The following is an 18,725-nucleotide window of genomic DNA, read 5'->3' as shown; positions in this document are numbered from 1 at the left end:
GTTAGAGAAACAAAAAAAAAGAGGAAAGTATGGATGGGATGGGAGAGGTTAATCTTGAGAGTTCACACATGCAAGAAGGCCCGAGGAGAACATCACAGCAGCAGGGAAGAAGGTTGGGATTGGGGGAATGGTTGGAAGTGAGTCTGTCCGTTGGAGCTGCCAGCTTTTGGCAGCCAGGACGAGTGCCTCTGGGGCAGCTTGAAGTATGTTTGCATGTGATGGAGCCTTTACTTTGAAAGATGATGAAAGCAGTGACAGAAGAGAAGAGACTGGGTTTTGTTTTTTTGGGGGGGTATGGGGGAATGAGGAGCAGGGAGTGGAGTGTTGGCTGACTGTCACCACCACCATTTGAGAGGCACCCCTGCCCCTTTCTGAGACCTCCCAGAGAGGTTAATGTGCTGTAGGCAGCAGCTGGGAAAACTCAGAGCCAAGGTCAACTTTTATTGCACAAGAACTGAAGCTCCCCCCACCCCTTGCCTGAGCGGACACCTCCTTGGTGCACATGTGCCCCTGTCCAGCTGCCCGTCTGCTCGCTCACTTGCTCCTCCGCCAGCAGGGAGCACTTTCCACTTTCCTAGGCCCGGTCGGGAGCATTGTCTTCTAAGGGAAGCCTGAGGTTTCTGGGAGGCCCAGGTCCTCGGGTTGGTCAGTCACCATTCTCAAGTAGCTTTTGTAAGTTGTTTTGTATCTGGAAATAAAAAGAAGTTCCTAGTGTGAAACAGGATGAAGTACAGAAAGGGCAGCCTAATTGCTGTGGCTAAATGCTGGTAATTATTCTAACTTGACAAAAAATTTTCATAGGTTAAATGTAGATGAGGTGATTATACATAAATATCTATGACTCAAATTGTTTGAAAAAAATCCATTTTAGTTTTTGTTTTGGGGCCATATCCAGTGTGCTTAGGGCTTCCTCCTGGCTCTGTGCTCAAGGATAACTCCTGATGGTACTTGGGGGACCACAGGTGGTGCATGGGATCAAGGCCTGTGCCTTAACCCTCATCTTAGCTCTGACCCTCTTGGGATTTTTTTCTTTTTTGTGTGTTTGATTTTAGAACCACACCAGCTGTGCTCAGGGGTAATTCCAGGCTCTGCACTCAGGAATTACTCTTGGCAGACCTCAGGGGCCCAACCATATGGGGTAATGGGGATCGAACTTGGGTCAGCCATGTGCAAGGTAAGTGCCCTGCCCACTGAGTTCTCTTGCCAGGCCCTCTCTTGGAATTTTCTTAACCTCTTAGTGACTTTAAGAATACAGCACTTAGTACATCTACCAGGTGAAATGCATCCGCCTGTATGTTGTGGGGAAGGCTCTGGTCTGGACCTGTTGCATCACCTCCGGGCTGTGCATTTGTCCAAGGGCCTCTAGGAAGATGCTAGAGCAGTCAACACACACACACACACACACACACACACACACCTCTCCCCCCCCCCCCCCCCCCCCAACACAGGATTCATACTAAGCGCTCCTGAAGCAGCTGCGTACAATCTATGACACTCAGGAACTTTGGAATATGCATGCTGGCCCCAGATCCACTGTTCCCTCCCGCAGTTTTGGAACAAGGTGGTTTTGGAGGGTGCTCTGGCCTATGAGCCCAGTGGCTGGACTCCAGTCAAAACCTGCCTTGCTTCAGCCCAGGCCTGCTCCCTGCCTGGGGGGAGCAAGCACCTCTATTTTTCTGTCCCAATGTCATGTCCCATCTTATCAGAGAATTTGGTGTCCTGGCCAAAGCCTGCAGGAGAGGAGAGGAAGGAGGTGTGGGGGATTCAGTGCCCTCTGGGCCAAAGGAAACCATTTGTATATCAGAAGGAATTAGAAGTACAAGTCTCCAACCCCTGTTCTTGGTAAGCCTGGAAGCCAAAGATCCGCAATTACTTTATTGCAAGCAGACAGGGCTGGGGGAGAGGGCTGTGGGTGGGGTTTCCTCAGCAGTTGTACATGTTTTGTATGGATTTTGCACAGATGAGGCTTGACATTAGTCGCCAGCACCAAAAAATGTATCTTTAGTCCTCAAAAACTATATTTTAGAAAAGAAACAAATTCTGATTGATACCCTGTATTTCTCTATTTTTAATCTCCTTTGGTGGGGCAGGGGGACATTCCCATCAATACTGGGTCAGGTAAGGGCCAGAGCGATACTACAGCAAATAGGTATTTGCCTTGCACGCGGCCGACCTGGGTTCAATCCCTGGCACCCCATATGGTCCCCCGAGCACCGCCAGGAGTGATTCCTGAGTGTAGAGCCAGGAGTAACTCCTTAATATCACCGGGTGTGATCCAAAAAAAGCCAAAAAAATATATACCAGGTCAGGTGGTTGCCTGGTGAGGGCTCACCTGGGCCATGCAGGGTTATATGGCCTGAGTAGTGCTTTGGGGGCTACAGGGGTCACACCGACTACCCATATTTCTTAATTTTGGTCCCCTCTTTTAAAAATAATTTAATCACCATGAATTACAAAGTTACAATGGTATTTGTGATTGAGTTTCAGTAGTATACTGTTTCAACAGCAATCCCTTCACCAGTACCCAATGTCCCCAGTGTCTCTCCCACTCCCCAACCTGCCCCTCTGTGGCAGGCACTTTTTTCCCCTCCCCCCCATTGTCCTAGTGTTCCCTCCCCTAAATTACAACCCCCCCACCTCCTGCCCCAGTGCCAAGCTTCCTATTGAAGACCAGCTTGTGAGTTTAAAAGAGAAAATTGCTGAGTTTGCTCCTAGGTGTATGCTGCTAGCCTAGGATCATCTGTCATGCCTTGGTTTAGAAACAGAAGCTCTCTTGGCTCTGTCTTCCTTCAGTAGTTAAGCGCTAGATAAGTTATTAATGCGAAACAGAATATTGTACTGGTTTGTTTCACATGTCTTCCAAGTAAGCATAATCCCACACTCACAGAATACCACCAAATACTGGGCATTCGTGGTCACAGTTTTAGTGGAAAAACCTAACTCTAAGCTAGGATGAAAATGAATGATCAAATGGCAAGTGATAGACATGCTTATTGGGCTTCACTTTGCCATGTTTCTGGTGGGCCAGCCTTTGCCTGGTCACGTTCCTCTGCTGTGGAATACTTAAGCATGGGCTTGCCCTAGAGCTTCCCGTGGGAAGGTGCTGAGGAGGGAAAGGAAGCTCTGTGGCCTTATCAGCAGATTAGATTCTGAGGAGAGGTGACCAGAGCACAGAGCCACGTCGGGCGGACATGGTTCACTGCCCCGTGTGCTGCCAGCTCACTAGGCGCTTCTCCCTTAGCAAGTCTAACAGATAGGAATTTGGGCACATGTCTCCAGGACTGCCACAGGGATGGGATGCAGTACTGTGTAAGAGCCAGGGAGGGACACGGACACTATCCCTGCAAGGACTCTGTGTTGGTGGTCGCATACAACCCTAGAGACAAATTCTGAACCAAAGAGGAAAACCAAAAGACCAGTAAGAAGGCTAAAACCTTTCTTTCTTTCTTTCTTTCTTTCTTTCTTTCTTTCTTTCTTTCTTTCTTTCTTCTTTCTTTCTTTTCTTTTTCTTTCTTTCACTCTCTTTCACTTTCTTTTGTTCTTTCTTTTGTTCATTCTCTTTCCCTTTCTCTTGCTCTTTCTCTTTCTCTTTTTGTTTCCTTCCCTCCCTCCCTCCCTCCCTCCCTCCCTCCCTCCCTCCCTTCCTCCCTCACTCCCTCCCCCTCTCTCTCTTTTCCTTCATTCCTTTCTTTCTTCCTTCTTTTGGGGCCTCACCCACCTGTGCCTTAATCCCAATTCTGTGCTCAGGGATCACTCCTGGAGGTGCTTTAGGGGGACTGTATGTTATGCTGGGGATTGAATCCAAGTCGGGCCACATACAAGGCAGATGCCTTCCCTCTGTAGTATCTCTCTGGCTTTAAAGCCCGTCTTCTGTGTGGAAGTGAATTTTCCCATTGCTGAGTATGGGACCTGCAAACTGGGTGTGATCAGTGAGGTTTTCTTGTACACCCATGCTGGTGGCCCTGAGCTGTGGCAATCAGTGGCATGACACATTGGCGCCCGACACAGGAAAGAAATCAGTCACCTTTTCTAATTTCATTATGTTAGCTGTAAGCTCTTGGCAGAGGACCTCCACATTTAATTGAACTTGTGACCCCAGGCCGGATGGTGCTGTCTGTCTGTAAGAACAAAGAGAAAAATGATCGTGGGCAGGAACGGCAAAGACAGAAGCCGACTGCACATGCTTTAAATTCATTTTAAACAAAGAAATGGCCACCAGAGAAGAGAGCGAGCATCTAACTTGTGAACATCAGAAAGGCCCTGCGGTAACCCACAATTGCATAATTGGTTAGATCACCACTTCTCACCAGCTTAGCTGGAAATGTCACGGTAGAGGTCAGTGGCTGCCTTGGCATCCTGGCAAAACCCAGACAGTTCTTCTGAAGCATGCAGTTTCTCTCTGACACCATTTAGTATGGTAGCCTCTGACACCCTCTACCCGCACCCCCACCCCGCCCCCCAACAGAGATTTGTAAGAATGATGGTGATTCTCAGTTTTCAGTGAAGCTTTTGGAATGTTGAGGAATGTCCTTTTAAAACATCAATTGAAATGTGAGTATCTTAAGAAGTGCCACACAAGTAGAACTACCTCTATCAGAAAATGTAAGCATTAATGTACTGTAATATAAATGCAAAAAAAAATATTCTGTTCTTTTAGTCATTTGCAGAGGTGGGGAATATCCTGTATGTGAAATCCTGGGATCTGGCTTAGTATATGATGATGTTTCTCGCCAGCTGTCTGTGGACTGTGGACTTGGATTGTGTGGCCTGTGAATGACATTATAAATATTCAATGGCCCTTGGCATAAAAAAGTTTTCTGCCTCTGATTTATGGTCTGATTCCACCTATACAGGGCTCCAGGCCAAGGCCTAAGGCCACTGGATTTTATTTATGTCAGCTGAAACTATAGAAGAGGGGAGGATGTACATTTTCTTGGAGAGCTGATCTAAAGTCATTTGCCAGGTCTTCATATTAAGACTAAAAACCATGGCCTGTCTGTATCTTATCTCTGTGAATTGGATGTAAATTAATCTATCGAGTAGTTGGTTAACAACTTTTTTAGATACAGAAACTTGGTAAGCTGCTAATGGCTATCAACATCAGTTTTTCCATTTACCAAAACTAAATTCTTTCCCTAGCCTTGATCTGTACTATCAAAACTCAAAATCCCTTAAAAAGGAAGTGGAATCAAAATATTTCCATTTCTAGATGAGAAATCTGAGACCCAAAGAACTGGTTTATCAGTGTGAAATTCTGATAGCCTGTAGGCTGAGAATGTATTAATAAAGCTGGTACAACACATGGATTTAAAAGAATCAGCTGCAACTAAAGAGTGATTGTCAGGTCAGTGTGCCTTTTCCTTCTTGGGTGGCAGGGTGGGCTTTCCAGGATGACTTATATCTCAGAACGTCAAGTCCTGTAAATGTATTTTATGTATTTTTACTTTTTTCTTTTTTATTGCTGTGGGTTCTTAGGGGGCCATGTGGCAGGGATTAAAACAGGGTCTCATACACATAAGGCAATTGTTGTTGAGCTACATTCAAACCCTAAGTCTATTTATTTTTATTTGTGGCCACACCTGGCTATGCTCAGAGATCTCTCCTGGTGGGGTTCAAGCGACCATATATGGTGCAGGGGATGGATCCAGGGTTGGCTGCATGCAAGACAAGCAACTGACCCACTCTTACTCCTATGTATGCTTTATTAATAGATCTTCTGGTAATGGGTGTTTTCCTGACCTCATGTCATCTTTGAGCTTTGTCATTTTTTTTTTAAAGGATTCCATTTCAGACTGTACTCTCTCCTGGGTCGATTATCAAAATAAATATTCCATTTATCTTCTAAGAGTGGAATTTCTCCCTCTTATCACCTTGTTCATTAAGCAATAATAGGATATAAAGTACATTTCCCTAGTAAATCAGCCACTTTTATAATACTGAACAAATAGCAACCATCTGGTCACCTCCTAGTGTAATATAACATTCTCAATGAGAGGTGAAAGCAAGGACAGAGTATGCATATACATCTGTTTCCATTAATAAGGCTTTTGTTATCAACTGAGATGTGCATTTATGTGAAAAAACACCCTGTGTATCAGCATCTGCATGAGTCACAGAACCAGACTCTTAGGTGAAATTAGGTTAGAGCATGATGAAAATGTGGCACCTAATTCTCAAAGTGATGACCCCTGGTTATCCATATCACCTGGGAACCTAAACACAACTGCAAATCCTCAGCTGCCACCCCAAATTGATTGGGGTGACAGTGAGGATGGACCTTGCAGAATCACAGCTCCATTTTCTTTCTCTTTTTGTGTCATACTCAGCGATGCTCAGGGATTACTCTTGGCTCTGCACTCAGAAATTACTCCTGGCATTGTGTGGGGGACCATATGGGATGCTGGGGATTGAACTCAGGTCGGCCATTTGCAAGGCAAATGCCCTACCTGCTGTACTATTGCTCTGGTCTCTGCAGCACCACTTTCTCTCAGAACAGAGCCTGGGTTTTGCAGCTGCAGCCTAGGGTAATGGTTTTCAATCTCTGGTCCAGGGACCAGTACTGGTATTGCAGGTAGAGTAGGGCTGCAGTCACTAGTCTAGGGGATTCCCCCTACCCCTGCACTAAAATCTCATGTTTGCATTCTTCCTCTCACACATATTTGATGCACCCTCAATCTTGCTGCATCTCCCAGGAAGTTTACACACTTTTCCAGGACCCCAATTTTTGCTTAAAAGGGCATTGCTAATTTCTTATCACTGAAGTATAAATGATAATGCAACATAAATTAGTTTTAACTAATGATCTGACTTTAAAAAAATCAAGGCACCATGACTTACGATAATGTTAATGTTTCATAAATGCAATGTCACTATCATGATTTGACATCTGTACACAATGTGAATATAATGACTCCCTCTGATGCAGAACAATAAATCTGTGCCTCTTTAACCTTTAACCCTTTCATCCACGAGAGCCTCCTCTCCTCCAGAAGTTACCATAGTTGTTTTCTGTATCTGAGTTTTGTCTACTGTTTAGATTCCACATCAAAACAGTATTTTTCAGGGCCAGGGAGACAGCATGAAAGGCTATAGCACACTATTTTGATTTTAACAGCTTTATAGTACAGTCATGGAGTTAAATACTTTGCACTTTGGTGGGGAGGTGGGCTTGGGTCACATCCAATGGTACCCAGGAGTCACGCCTGGCATGTGTGACCAGGAATCAAATGGGTTCAGTCACATCCAAGGCAAGAACTTTACTCCCTATCTTACTTTTCCAAGCCCTCCCCACAGTTTTTTTTTTCCTCTCCAGTTCCCATATTTTTATTCTGAGAATTGCATTGGTTATTTGAGGAGTTTTACTATTACACACAAATTTTAGTGGCATTTATTCTAAGTCCTTAAAGAATGTCATCAGAATTTTTAAGGCAATTTCATGGGATCAGTATAACGCTTTAGGTAGGATAGTCATTTGACAATGATGATTCTTTCTATCCCTGAACATGTAAAAATATTTACCATTTTTGCAGTGTGTTCTTCTATTTCCATAGTGACAGAGTTTTTGACAGGTAAATCTTTCATATTCTTTAAGGTGATTCCTAGCCTAGGCATTTGATTTTGGACACATCTTAAACATTTTTTTTTATAACTTCTAGCTTGTTGTTTGCATCTAGAAATGCAACAAAATTTTGTGTATTGCTTTTGTCACCTTTCTGGTGTATTTATTTGTCAGAGTAGCATTGCACTGTAGCACTGTCCTCCTGTTCTTCATTGATTTGGTCGAGTGGGCTCAGTAACATCTCTAATGTGAGACTTCTTGTTACTGTGCTTGGCATATCGAATACGTCACAGGTAGCTTGCCAGGCTTTGCTGTGTGGGTGAGATACTCTTGGTAGCTTGCCGGGCTCTCCGAGAGGGGCAGAGGAATTGAACACGGGTTGGCCAGGTCGGCCGCGTGCAAAGCAAATGCCATACATGCTGTCCTATTGCTCCAGCCCATTTGTCAAGAGTATTTATAGTAAAGTCATTAGGGTCTTCTATGTATATTATCATATATCATCTGCAAATTATGACACTTTAATATTTGGATTAGTTTATTTTCTTTCTTTGCTTAATTGCTGTGGTAAGGACTTCTAAGACTATATTGGATAATAGTGGACAGAGGGACATCTTTGTATTGTGCCTTATCAGAAGGAAGGCTTTCAGTTTTTTTACCCTTGAGTGTGATGCTGGCTGTGGGTTTCTTTACAGTACCATTACTATCTTGAGGTACATTCCTCTATCCTTATTTTGTTTTTTAGCACGAATGATTGTCAGATCTTGTCAAAAGCTTTCTTTGCATCTACTACTCATGATTTTGATCTTTTTATTTACATGGTATATCACATAAATTGATTTGTGTATATTAAGCCATCCTTGTATCCCTGAAATGAATCCTCCTTGATCATGATAGATGATCCTTAAAATACTTTTTGATTTGACCCACTAAGACTTTGTTGCAGATATTTGCATTGATGTTCATCAGAGATATCAGCCTACAGTTCTTTTTTTTTAGTAATTTCTCTGCATTTGGTATTTGGGTAATGCTGGCGTTATAGCATCCTGTTTGAAAGGCTTCCTGTTTGTTCAATGTTTTGGAAAAGCTTGAAAAGCACAGTTAATAGTTTTAAAATAAAGGTTTGGTAGAACTCACTAGTGAACCTTTCTAGACCTGAACTTTTGTACTTGGGGAATGAATGTGCCATTACTGTTTTCATTTCCTTACTTGTGATTGGTATGTTCAGATTTTTTACTCACCCCTAATTTAGTCTTGGAGGTGGTACGATACTAAGAATTGATCCATTTCTTGTAAGTTCTCCAGCTCAGTGGGAAAATTAATCATACAACCTCTTATGCTCATTTCTCTCTTTTTCTCTTTGATCCTATTTATTTGGATTCTCTTTTTTCTTGTGAGTCTAACTAAGAGTTTGCCAATCTTGTTTATTCACCCTTTGCTTGTTCCTCATCTTAGAGTAGTACTTTTTAAACTTTTTCCACCCACAATCCAATTTTGCCTGATAAATGCAACATGGGTGAAACAACTGATTCACTGTGAAGTTAATATTTATTTTGTCTTTGGGCCACACTCAGTTGTGTTTAGGGATCACTCTGGGCAAGGTTCAAAGAACTGCATGTGGTGCCAGGGATTGAACCTGGGTCTGTTACATGTTAGGCAAGTATTTACTGTACTATTCTCCCTTCTTATTTTGAAATCATTTTAGGTTTGTGCATTTGGAAACCTTTTACTGTTGTCAAACATTTCCCATCTCTTACATTCGGTTACCCAGAGCTTTAAGGAGCTGGGGCTTAAGGAACAGAGTGATATTGTAGTAGGTAAAGTGCCTGCCTTGGGTCTTGATCTGATTCAGTCCCCAGCATATGGTCCAAAGACTCCATATGGTCCTGTGAGTCCACCAGGAGTGATCCCTGAGCACAACCGGATGTGACTCAAAAACAAAAAACAGACAAACAAACAAAAAAAGGAAGCTGGGGCTTAAAGGCTTTGAGTTTTTCACCACTGATTATGATGTTAGATGTGAACTTGTTACAAATGACCTCTATTACTTTGGGATAGACTCCCCCTAAAACTATTTTGTTGAGGTAAAATTTTATTGACTTTGATCCTGCCATCTAACTTAGCTTCAGGTGTTAGAGTCAGTAAAATAAGTGTCCGTACATCCACATTAACATTTGCCACAATCTTAATTCCCTCTTTCAGATGATGGATCCTCTACCTGATTGGCACATTCATGCTCCTTCCCTTTTGGTAACTACTAATTTTCCCTTCTAGTCTCAAACTCATTTTTGTTTGTCTAGTCTACTCCTTTGTTACCTGTTTTTACTTTCTTTCTGTCCACACTTTTCTGGTGCTCAGGGAATCATGCACTACCAGGAATTGTTTAGAGTTCCAGACCTGAGAGGTACCCCAGACTGTAGTAAGCATGGCGGGGTGCTTGTTCAAATGAATGTCTCTGCATTCTTCATGTATACACTTACAAAAGGTGGATAACTAGATTACATTTTCTTTTTCTTTTCTCTTCCTCTCTCTTCTTTTATCCAAACTTCTCTCTCTAATGACCATAACACTTGACACTCCCACCAGCAGTGGACAAGGGTTCCCTTCTCTCCACTTCCTTAACAGCACTTGTTCTTTGTCTTTTGGGTGAATGCCATTCTTACAGGTGTGAAGTAATAACTCATTATTTTGCATTTCTCCAATAGTGAGATGAATTTTTTTTTCCATCTGCACGTTGTTTTTGGAAAAGTGTCTACTCAAATCCCCTGCCTATTTGATAGTTTTTTTGGTTGTTGAGAATTCATTTTTTAATTTGGACATGAATATTCAACCCCTTGTTGAATATACACTGTGCAAATACCTTTACTTATTCAGAAGTGTCCTTGTTTTGACGCCAGTGCCTTTCAGAGTGCAGAAGCTTTTGAGTCTGGTGTTGTCCCATTTGTTTATTTTTGCTTCCTTGCTTGGGAGTCAGGTTCCCACCCACATCTCTAAGGCTAATGCCCAGCACATTGCTTGTTTTTTTTTTTCAGACCTTTTACTCAAGTCTTTAATCCATTTTGGATTTACATCTGTATAAGACAGTGGTCTAGTTTCACATTTTTGCATGTGGCTGTCCAGTTTTCTCAGACATTCCTCACTCTAGTGTAGACTTTTGACCCCTTTGTTGAAAATGGATTGTCAATATGTGTGTGAAATTTATTTCCCAGCCTCAATTCTGTTCAATTTCAGAACCATGATATAATGATATTATTTTATAGATTGATATAATGTTGGGAAATCTGAGGAAAATGGGCACTGGTGGAGGGATGGGTACTTGATCATTGTATAACTGAAACCCAAGCATAAAAATTTGTAAGTCTGTAACTTTATCTCATGGTGTTTCACTAATAAAAAAAGAAGTTCTTTGATTTCCACATTATTATCCTTGTGACTTCACTAAAGAGTGATTTTTGTGTATATAATAAAATCTGCAAGAGAATAATTTTATTCCTTTCCAGTTTGGATGCCTTTTATATCCTGTTTAATTATTCAAGGACTTTATCACTGGCATGAATAATTGTGAATGAATACCCTTGTTCCTGATCTTAGAGAAAAGGCTTTGCTTGTCACCACTGAGTATGATGCTGGCTCTACATTTATTCTAGATGGCCTGCATTCAATTCAGGTACATTCCTTTTTTATCCATTTTATTGAGGGTTATGATGAAACGATGTTGTTTTGTCAAGTACATTTTTTTAACCTTGGTGCTGTGTTTTAAGAAATGTCCCCCAGTTTTTTCTACTGAAATTGTAGCTCATTCCAATCTGGTTGGTGTGATTTCAATCTTTCTGAATTTGAAAACTCTTTTGTAGCCTTAAAAGTGATTCATCCTGGAGGGGGCTGGAGCGATAGCACAGTGGGTAGGGCGTTTGCCTTCCACGTGGCTGACCTGGGTTTGATTCCCAGAATCCCATTTGGTCCCCTGAGCACCGCCAGGGAAAATTCCTGAGTGCAGAGCCAGGAGTAACCCCTATGCATCGCCAGGTGTGACCCAAAAAGCAAAACAAAACAAAAACAACAAAAACAACAAAAAAGTGATTCATCCCGGAGAATATTCCTGTACAATAGAGGAATATGTATTCTTCTGCTTTTGGAGGGACTCTTCTGAATACACGGTTTGCTCTAATTAATTATTTAAGCTAATATTTCCTTGATTTTCTGTCTGGATCTGTCCAGACAGAAAAGTGGAGGATAAATAAAATTAGAGGATAAATCTGTTATTGTACTGATGTATATCATTCCTTTAACATTTAAAAATAACTATTAACATTACTCTGTATTTTTAGCTATTCCTATATTGGTATTCCTGGAGGCAATACCTGGCTATACTCAGGGGACATATATGGTTCTGGGAACTGAGCCCAGATTCATTTCCTCAGCTCTTTGCACTGTAAATGCCCCACCCACTGTACTATCTTTCTGGACCCTGGATGAGTTATTTTTTAAGTCTGTCTAACCACTCTACACTTAAGCTTAGTATTGGCATTTTGTCCTCCTTTCTATCTTGTTTCCCTCTCTGTTCCTTCTGCAGTTTGATAAGTTTATTATTACACAAAAGATAAAAGGAAAAGAATATACTGTAGGTTTTTCCGTGAGGTTTTTGTAGTTAATTTTTTTTTCTTTTTGGGTCATACCTAGCAATGCTTAGGGGTCACTCCTGGCTCTGCACTCAGGAATTATTCCTGGAAGTGCTCAGGGGACCATATGGGATGCTGGGAATTGAACCCGGGTTGGCCGCGTGCAAGGCAAATACCCTACCCACTGTGCTATCGCTCCAGCCCCAATTTTTTAAAAAAGCTATATTTTCCTGATACTTGTAGGAGCTTTGGGCCACACCCAGCATACTCAGGGGACCAACCAGGATCATTTGCATGCAAGGTAAGTACCTTAATCATGTACTATCTCTCCAGCCCTGTTTAACATTTAGTAAAAGGCTGGTTTGATAGTGAGAATTCCTTTAGCTTGTGTGGGGTATTCTTTCGTTTCTCCAATTCTAATTGAGAGCATTGCTGGTTGAAGGATTATTTATGGTTAGAATGTTTTAATTTCCATGATATCAAGTGCTATTCTCTTCTGGTAAGAAATCCACTGATTTTTCTTATGGAGGTGGGAGCAGTCCTTGGTAAACAGCAAGTTGATTTTCTCTTTCTAGTTTTAAACATCTCTTTTGAACTTACTTGGAGTTTTGGGCTTCCTGGGACAGAGGTCTTATTCCTTCTACCTTTCCTGGTTTGGAAATTTTAGTGTTTCTTCAACTAGGTTTTCTATTCTTTTCTCTTCTGTATTTGCCATGACTGAGACATTACCGCATGGGCGCCGTAACTAGAGGTACTTCTCTCCAGTTCCACCAGTTAATTAGTAATAAGAAAATATATGAAAGTGTCCACTTCACTGATAAAGGCAAATTTTTACCTTTAAGGAGATGAATAATCATTTGAGGTTAGTATGAAGGTTAAAGGGCAAATTCAGAATAAGGATGTAAAGGTAGGCAAATGACTAAGATAAAGGCAAGTAGTAAAAATAACTCTCATAGTAGTTCTAGATATTAAATTGTTAAGAATACAGGTGGGTTTCTATTAACTTTATGGTAATCAGAGGGCAGACACCAATTGTAGGTATAGAGGCTAAATGAATTTAAGCATCCCTTCTAAAGAAGACAGTCACAGGCAGAAAGCTGTGACCAAAATGGCAGGAAGTACATACTGACCATAATCACCTTACTCAAAAAGACTATATGTTCTAATCAGAAGACATTGGATTTCTGGGTGTGAGAATTTCTCAATTAAGCATTTTAGCCTGGGGACACAGTTCAAGTAGAGTGCTCAAGCAGAGTGCATAAGGGTCAATCTCACCTACCAGGAGTGGCCCATACAGAAAATACATGTATGTATTTCATATTGTGAATTTCTAAGTACTAGAAAAATACTACAAAATTATTGGCATACTTAGACTTTTTTACAGTTTAATGCTTTTATTATGATTAGAGAGTATATGCTTTATAGGAAGTAAAATTTCACATGATCTAGCAATTCACTTCATATATGTTATTTCATTAACACAGATTCACTGCAGCATGATTTGTAATAGTCAAGATTTGAAAACAACTTTCATGTCGACTGATAAATAAGCTATAAAGAACAAAACATTGGCATCTGGACAATGTGGTTGGCATTAAAGGGATTATGGTAAGTAAAGTACAAATTCCATAGGATATCATTTATATGTGGGATCTTAAAAAGAACAAATTTCCAGTTATAAATAAGCCATAGGGGTGAAGGGAAGGAAAAGGTTTGTAAAGTACAGCACAGTGACTGAAAATGCCCATTTGAATATTGTTGAGGGTAGATATTAAGTCTTGTATCTATGGAAGCTGATGAAACCAGACTTGTATACTTAAAAAAAATCCAAAATGGGTAAAAGTATGCATTCTAACATGGAATAATTTAATTTTTGGCACATTTCCCCCTTCATATAAGTAGATAAAAAAGATAATCCTATGTCTGAATAGATTTAATTAGGCCAGGCATCTAAAAATATCTGGGATGGAAAATACTCAATTTCACATAGAACTCAGAGTCAATTGGATCTTTGCAGTAGTCAAGAGGTTTGCAGAGATGAGTTCATAGAAAAGAATTACACATGAGTTATTTGAATTTCTGCTTTTCAATAAATGTCTTGACTCACTGACATTTTACTCACTGACATTTTACAAAGACAAATTTGTATATTATATATAATAATGAACTGAGACCAAAACTGAGCCTTAAGAGAAAAACTTAGTTTTACATTATCTGTTATCTCGTCTTGTCTCCAGGGCAAGAATATACAGAGTCATATTATTCATTTCTACGAGTTTCCTACTTCTTTCCATATATTAATCTCCCCCTGTACTCTTAATGCAGTTATCAGCCTGACTGCATCCTTAGGTTTGCTAGAATCGATGCCCAGGTCAAATAAACATGGTATTCATCTGAGTATCCAGCAGATGGTAGCACTATCTTACTCATTAGGATGGGTGTCCACATTGGTGGTGAGTGACCCCAGCCGGTCCTCCAGGGTATTAATTCTGTATCTCATGTAGAAGGTCGAGATGATTAGTACACAGACACTGGAAAAGGATAAAAGAGAAATTCTCAGTAAGTCAATGGAAAAAGCTCTGCTAGTACAACATCTGAGGACAGACATTTCTCCAAAATCACTTGGTCAAAGAGACTACGAGAAGATTTTTTTCAACAGATTGATGCTTCTCACTAGGAGACTGAAAATCTTTTTTGGGGGGCAGGTCATACCAGGTGATGATTAGGGGACCATATGGGATGCTGGGGATCAAACCCAGTCTGGCTGTGTGCAAAGCAAGCACTGTGTGCTGTATTATTTCTCCAGCTCCAGAGACTGGAATTCTTTTAGCCCAACATTCTTCAATCAACTAATACTGTCCACAATGACAGGCTTCCTCAAGGCCAGCCAAGTAGATTTACTAGTTGGTGACCTTGGTAAATTCACATGCAGATGTGAACCTGGATCCCTGGGTTAGAGAGAGCCAGCTTTTCTTGTTCTTTGGTATCCATAAACTGAGGACATTCCCCTTAATTGTGAGGTACAACCTTGAATTGGGACAGGCTCTTTTCAGCTCAACTGGTCACAGAACTAGAGGCTGAAGAGTAAGTTAAAAAAAGTCAATGCCCAAGTTTTCAGTAAAGGGAATGACACTGAGCATTGTCTGGACCTCTCTGGGCAAGGGCCAAGATGCTTCATAAATCACAAAAAAACTTTCCCATCCAGTAGTGGTGACTCTAAGTCCTTTCCTGGACTTGGCACACGTTACTTTCCCTTCTTCCCTTCTCACTATTTATTTAAATGAGGGGAAGAATATGGAAATAGGACTGAAATCTATGGGGGTCAGGGGAAGAGGAGACAAAAAGATCTTGGTCATATTAGAACAACTGAGAGTTTTAGGGGCTCTTGGCAATGTGGAGAGAAGAGAGTGTACCTTTGGGAGTTATTTTCTTAACTACTTATATAAAGCCATTTACTTACACAACTGCATAGAATATAAGAATATGATGGAGACTCAGACATTTCTGAGGTTTTACTTTGTGTAGGATCCCTGTGGTTTCTGGCTGACCTGTTGAGTAGAAAGCAAAAAAAAAAAAAAAGCAATAGTTTGAAAAGTGCAAAACACCTTGCCTTCATCTAGCAATATTGCTATGGGGGAGGAGGTATGTGAGGGAGAGAATGGTTTCTGAGTTTTACTACTCTATTTTATAATTAACTGAAGGCTGGTAGCATTGTCTTTTTCCCCTGGGGTGATTGATGATTCTTTAATAGCTTTTGTTCACTCTGCACATAGGGAGACATTTCACATTGGCTGGATGAAAATAACATCCACATTACTAGTGTGGATGTTAACTTTGCGCTTTTTCACTGTCACTTTTTTGAATTGGTCTTGGAATTGTGAAGGGAAATGCCATGAAGACCTTTTGCACTGTCCCCCACCCCCCTCCAGTTCATACTGGAGAACACAGAATTGAGTGTTGTTTGTTGAGTGAATAAATGCATAAAGGTCTACAACTGGAAGGGAGTGGAAAGGAAATGTGACCCCCCCCCCCCCCCCGCCCCACCTCAACTGACACAGCTAATAATCTGTTGATTACCATGGGCTGGGAGGCTTTTAGCTTTTCCTTCAGGCACTCTGTTCACATGGGCATCTACCCGCGCTGGCTTGACTTCTCCCTTGGAGACATTCAAAGCTGCCTGGGATTCGGCCACAAGGAAATCTACCAAGTGAAAATGGGGCTAGGTTATGTTTTATCACCAGTGGATCTCAATGCATGGGATCGCTGACAAAGCAAATGAATCCTTGACCATGTATCATGGCCAAGAATATAAATGGATCTTCTCAGAAGCTGATTGGGACCGAAATCCATTTCTCAAGCAAGTAATTGATAGAAAAGACTTTGACAAAAGGCGATCCTTACTCCAACTCATGGGGACCACTCGGCAAAATACTACTGCTGAAATAAGAAAGCAATAATGTTTCTTTCTTGCAATCTCCCTAGATTAAGTGTGTATAAAGGGAATTGATTTATATATTTATTTATTTTTGCAGAGGGTGGGGTTTTGTTTCTGTGCCACACTTGGTGATGCTCAGGACTTACTCTTGGTGCTTGGGAGACCTTATAGGATGCTGGGGATAGAACCCAGGCCACATCTAAGGCAGATGACCTACCTGATGTACTATTGCTCTGGCCCCAGTGGATTTTTTTTTTTTTTAACCACAAAGGCATTTCTTTTCAAACTGCTTGCTTCAGATTTCCTTCTCAGTTGTTAACTAGGAAGGCAAGCTTCATTTATAGAAGTTTATTTATTAATTTGTGTGATGCCAGGTGATGCTCAGAGGACCTGGGGCCACTCAGTCAACCAGGCTGTACCCTGAATCCTCAAGAGGTGCCATGGACAGAACCCAGGTCATCCCCTTGGGCCTTGCATGCGTCCTAATCCTTTTACTAATAGATGGGATTAAGGACACGCCAGGGAGAAGTACATTTTAGGAAAGAGAGGAAATGTTCCCAGACCTCGAGAGTTCTCTGATTCTGGGGTCTGAGAACCAGAACTGCTGTAGCCTTCCATGTGTTTCCTTCTTTGCCGAACCACTCCATCCAGGTCTGAGAATTCATCGTTGAAATCCTGAAGGGAAAGCATGAAGAGTCTGTTTTCCCACATGAAACAGGCAGGCCTTTGGTAACCCCAGGCCTGACCTACGAAATACGGAAAAGGAAGGATTACCCACTGTGACTGAGATTTTCCCAACAAATTGCTGAGTATTTGATTACAGAATCTGAGACTTTTCTTCCCCAGGGCACTTTGAATTCTGTCACTCAGTGGCCAACTTGTTTGAAACAACACATGTCTATATGAAAACCAGCCACTGGAATGCTAATGATTGAGAAAGATGCTTCTAGGGTGAAGCTGGAACCGTCTCATAGGCACTGGGATAGACAGGTGAGAGAAAAACAAGGAAGAAAGCCTGAATGGCATGTCTGAATGTGTAGATGGAGACAGGGATTTATAGTTTTAAAAGATGTGTTTTTTGGAGGGGTTGGGGGGAGGGAGTCATTCCTAGTGCTGTATGCAGTGACTATATGGGATGTCTGGGATTAAATTTCTCCTTAAAGATGTTTTACAAATGAAAATATTATGTTTTTACAAATTGGATCCTGAAATTAAAATTTTAAACTTTTTTTCCCTGTCTGCTAAATCAAAATAGTATTCAGTGATATGCCACACAAATGAAAGAATGGTAGAGTAGTAGCAGGAATAGGTAAAGGTAAAGGCCCTCCCGTTGATCGTCGATTTGCTCGAGCGGGCCCAGTAACGTCTCCATTGGAGACTTTGTTGTTACTGTGTCTGGCATATCGAATACTCTCGGTAGCTTGCCGGGCTCTCCGAGAGGGGCGGAGGAATCGAACTCGGGTCGGCCATGTTGGCCGCTTGTAAGGCAAACGCCCTACCCGCTGTGCTATCGCTCCAGAATGTTACATCTTGTGTGTGTGTGTGTGTGTGTGTGTCTGTGTGTGTCTGTGTGGCGGGGGGGGCACACCTGGCTTGGTGCTCAAACCCAGGAAGGTATATGCAAAGCATGTGGTCCAGCTATTGATGTATCTCTTTGGTCCTGTGTCACTTTCTACCTTACTTGTTCCCCCAATGTACCTCAGAACTGAAGAGACAAGAAGTGTTACTAAAATGTCCGAGGCAAAAAAAAAAAAAAATCAACAAAAACCAAAACAGGGTATTAGGAAAAGGTAGTACAGTGTACTACTTTGTACAGATATTACCTTTTCCCTATTTCTTTAGTTGCTAAAAGACTCACAATCAACCTTTCACCTTACTCTTTTTCAATTACTAGTTATTAAATACATACCTGGCTTTATGCAAAGATCTTTATGCCGATGACCAGACCTCTGACCCTACCTCACCTTTACAGCCACATCACGAGACTGGCGTTTTCATGGAGAGAAAATAAGTCAGTGGTCAAAGAGCCCATCTGGTGGCATAGTTCAGTGGGGTGGAACCCAGATTTGACTGGGGATTCAGCAAGGCTGATTTCAAATGTGTTTTTATTCTGTTC

At 41.5% G+C, this 18,725-nt stretch overlaps 1 protein-coding gene across 4 annotated transcripts in view; it reads right to left on the bottom strand.

Moving 5' to 3' along the window:
* Positions 1–274: 274 nt before the first annotated feature.
* The window catches only part of GRAMD2B (GRAM domain containing 2B), a 109,815-nt gene continuing 91,364 nt past the window's right edge, over positions 275–18,725 (bottom strand). For all 4 annotated transcript variants that reach the window (XM_056124634.1, XM_056124636.1, XM_056124635.1 and 1 more), the window contains 6 exons: positions 17,173–17,284; positions 16,252–16,374; positions 15,635–15,722; positions 14,601–14,705; positions 4,025–4,118; positions 275–688 (listed from right to left, as the gene is read on the bottom strand). In XM_056124634.1, coding sequence (XP_055980609.1) covers positions 647–688; positions 4,025–4,118; positions 14,601–14,705; positions 15,635–15,722; positions 16,252–16,374; positions 17,173–17,284 — 564 coding nt within the window. In that variant the 3' untranslated portion in view covers positions 275–646. The remainder of the gene's footprint in view (positions 689–4,024; positions 4,119–14,600; positions 14,706–15,634; positions 15,723–16,251; positions 16,375–17,172; positions 17,285–18,725) is intronic.

This window comes from Sorex fumeus, unplaced genomic scaffold, assembly GCF_029834395.1.
Source record: "Sorex fumeus unplaced genomic scaffold, SorFum_2.1 ptg000051l, whole genome shotgun sequence".
Taxonomy (NCBI): domain Eukaryota; kingdom Metazoa; phylum Chordata; class Mammalia; order Eulipotyphla; family Soricidae; genus Sorex; species Sorex fumeus.
This window is presented reverse-complemented; position numbering and strand designations above follow the sequence as displayed.